At 42.9% G+C, this 3,188-nt stretch overlaps 1 protein-coding gene across 1 annotated transcript in view; it reads right to left on the bottom strand.

Moving 5' to 3' along the window:
• Positions 1-2,705, bottom strand: part of LOC124028675 (polycystin-1-like) — a 20,867-nt gene extending 18,162 nt beyond the window's left edge. The window contains exons 1-3 of the mRNA XM_046340674.1: positions 2,486-2,705; positions 1,098-1,131; positions 457-616 (exon numbers count right to left, since the gene is read on the bottom strand). Of these exons, the coding sequence (XP_046196630.1) occupies positions 457-616; positions 1,098-1,131; positions 2,486-2,705 (414 nt within the window). The remainder of the gene's footprint in view (positions 1-456; positions 617-1,097; positions 1,132-2,485) is intronic.
• Positions 2,706-3,188: the final 483 nt, after the last annotated feature.

Genomic DNA, 3,188 nt, shown 5'->3' with positions numbered 1-3,188 from the left:
TACAGGGGGAGAGAGAGAGATACAGACATATAGGAGGAGAGAGAGATAAACAGACATATAGGGGGAGAGAGAGATAAACAGAGAGATAAACAGACATATAGGGAGAGAGAGATAAACAGAGAGATAAACAGAGAGATAAACAGACATACAGGGGGAGAGAGAGATAAACAGACATACAGGGGGAGAGAGAGAGATACAGACATATAGGGGGAGAGAGAGATAAACAGAGAGATAAACAGACATATAGGGAGAGAGAGATAAACAGAGAGATAAACAGAGAGATAAACAGACATATAGGGGGAGAGAGAGAGAGAGAGAGAGAGAGAGAGAGAGAGAGAGAGAAAAGATAGAAAGAGATAGATAGATAGATAGATAGATAGATAGATAGATAGATAGATAGATAGATAGATAGATAGATAGATAGATAGATAGATAGATAGATAGATAGTATCCTACCTCATTGAGAACAGTGATCAGGGCCAGGGACAGCTCTCTGACCCTCTGTGAGTCTCCCTGTTTCAGTAGCTGTCTGAGTGTGGTGGAGGTCAGCTCACTGAGCCAGTGGGGCAGGCTGCTGTAGCCTGGAGGACTGTCTGGAAGAACCACGTCCACAGACCTAGGGACACACACAGTAACAAAACACACACACAGACACACACACAGACACACACACATGATAAGAACCCACACACATGATAAGAACCCACACACATGATAAGAACCCACACACATGATAAGAACCCACACACATGATAAGAACCCACACACATGATAAGAACCCACACACATGATAAGAACCCACACACATGATAAGAACCCACACACATGATAAGAACCCACACACATGATAAGAACCCACACACATGCATAAATGCATCTTCACAGTGTGTGCCCAATGCGTCATAATGGCCCTTACTTGTTGAGGCGGTGATTGCTGCCCCCTGGTGGTCTTCTACAGTAATGGATGCTGACACCCTGTATCGACCTGATCTGAACCCAGGGGGCAGGAAGGCAGAGTGCTCTGCACTGGTCCCTTTATACACACAGAACTCCTCACAGTGCGTGTCACTGCAGCGAGAGTCACCAACAGGCTATACAGGAGAGGGTCTCTGACACCCAGGTCACTGTAACCTAGAGGGAGGAGAGGCCTGAGTTACTGAGTCACAGTGTCTGACACACTCAAGACTTCGGGAGGAGAGACGAGAGAGGAGGGAGGAGAGAAAGATGTCGAGTAGAGTATAGTAGAGTAGAACAGAATAGAGTACAGTAGAAAAAAGTATAGTAGAGTAGAACAGAATAGAGTATAGTATAATAGAGTAGAGTTTAGTGGAATAGAGTAGAGTATAATAGAGTAGAGTACAGAGCATAGTAGAAAAGAGTAGAGTATAGTAAAATAGAGTAGATTATAGTAGAGTAGAATATAGTAGAGTATAGCAGAATAGAGTAGAGTATAGTAGAAAAGAGTAGAGTATAGTAGAAAAGAGTAGAGTATAGTAGAATATAGTAGAGTATTGTAGAATAGAGTAGTTTAGTGGAATATAGTATAATAGAGTAGAGTTTAGTGGAATAGAGTATTGTATAATAGAGTAGAGTATAGTAGAATAGAGTAGAGTATAGGAGAATAGAGTAGAGTATAGGAGAATAGAGTAGAGTATAGGAGAATAGAGTAGAGTATAGGAGAATAGAGTAGAGTATAGGAGAATAGAGTAGAGTATAGGAGAATAGAGTAGAGTATAGGAGAATAGAGTAGAGTATAGGAGAATAGGTTAGAGTATAGTATAATAGAGTAGAGTTTAGTGGAATAGAGTATAGCAGAATAGAGTAGAGTATAGTAGAATAGAGTAGAGTATAGGAGAATAGAGTAGAGTATAGGAGAATAGGTTAGAGTATAGTAAAATAGAGTAGTTTAGTGGAATATAGTATAATAGAGTAGAGTTTAGTGGAATAGAGTATTGTATAATAGAGTAGAGTACAGAGCATAGTAGAAAAGAGTAGAGTATAGTAAAATAGAGTAGATTATAGTAGAATATAGTAGAGTAGAATATAGTAGAGTATAGTAGAATAGAGTAGAGTATAGTAGAATATAGTAGAGTATTGTAGAATAGAGTAGAGTATAGGAGAATAGAGTAGAGTATAGGAGAATAGGTTAGAGTATAGTATAATAGAGTAGAGTTTAGTGGAATAGAGTATAGCAGAATAGAGTAGAGTATAGTAGAATAGAGTAGAGTATAGTAGAATAGAGTATAGGAGAATTAGAGTAGAGTACGGAGTATAGAGTAGAGTAGAGTAGAATAAAGTAGAGTACATAGCATGGGAGAATAGAGTATAGTAGAACATAGTATATTATAGTAGAATATAGTAGAGTATAATATAGTAGAGTATAGTAGAATAGAGTAGTGTACAGAGTATAGGAGAATAGAGTAGAGTAGATTATAGTAGAGTATAGTAGAGTAGAATGTAGTAGAGTAGAATACAGTGAGTCTACCTGAACAGTTGAAGTACACCCTGTCCACCAGTGTTCTGATTGGTCCCCCCTCTCCTCCTCCCCCCACTCGGAGGTCACAGTCCCCGCCCGCCGGGGGCATGTTGGGCTGTAGCGTGATGGACGCCACGCCCTCGCGGTCCATGTTGCCGTCGGTTACGTGGAGGGTGAAGACGTAGGAATCTCCATCTTGCAGGATGCCCTGGCGGAGAACCAGGTTCATACTGTCACGTCCAGTTGTTGTGCTGCTGGAGTCCAGGACCAGGGTCTCGTTACGAAGGGTGACTGCCGTCCAACGCTATGGGGGAGGAGAGAGAGAATTAATGTCTGCTGCAGTCCAGGACCAGGGTCTCGTTACGAAGGGTGACTGCCGTCCAACGCTATGGGGGAGGAGAGAGGGTGTGTCTGCTGCAGTCCAGGACCAGGGTCTCGTTACTAAGACGCTAGGAGAGGAGGGGAGGGAGAGGGAGAGGAGAGGGAGAGGGAGAGGGAGAGGGAGAGGGAAAGGGAGAGGGAGAAGGAGGGGAGAAGGAGAGGAGAGGGAGAGGGAGGAGAGGAGAGGGAAGGGAGAGGGAGAAGGAGAGGGAGAGAGGGAGAGGGAGAGGGAGAGGGAGAGAGGGAGAGGGAGAGGGAGAGGAGGCAGAGGAGATAGAAAGATAGAAGTGAAAGGTATTTTACTGTTGATAGTTTCCAGTCTAAACTGTTG

The sequence above is a fragment of the Oncorhynchus gorbuscha genome, unplaced genomic scaffold, assembly GCF_021184085.1.
Source record: "Oncorhynchus gorbuscha isolate QuinsamMale2020 ecotype Even-year unplaced genomic scaffold, OgorEven_v1.0 Un_scaffold_4645, whole genome shotgun sequence".
Lineage (NCBI taxonomy): Eukaryota > Metazoa > Chordata > Actinopteri > Salmoniformes > Salmonidae > Oncorhynchus > Oncorhynchus gorbuscha.
The sequence above is the reverse complement of the archived record's forward strand: the minus strand, read 5'-3'. Positions and strand labels throughout refer to the sequence as shown.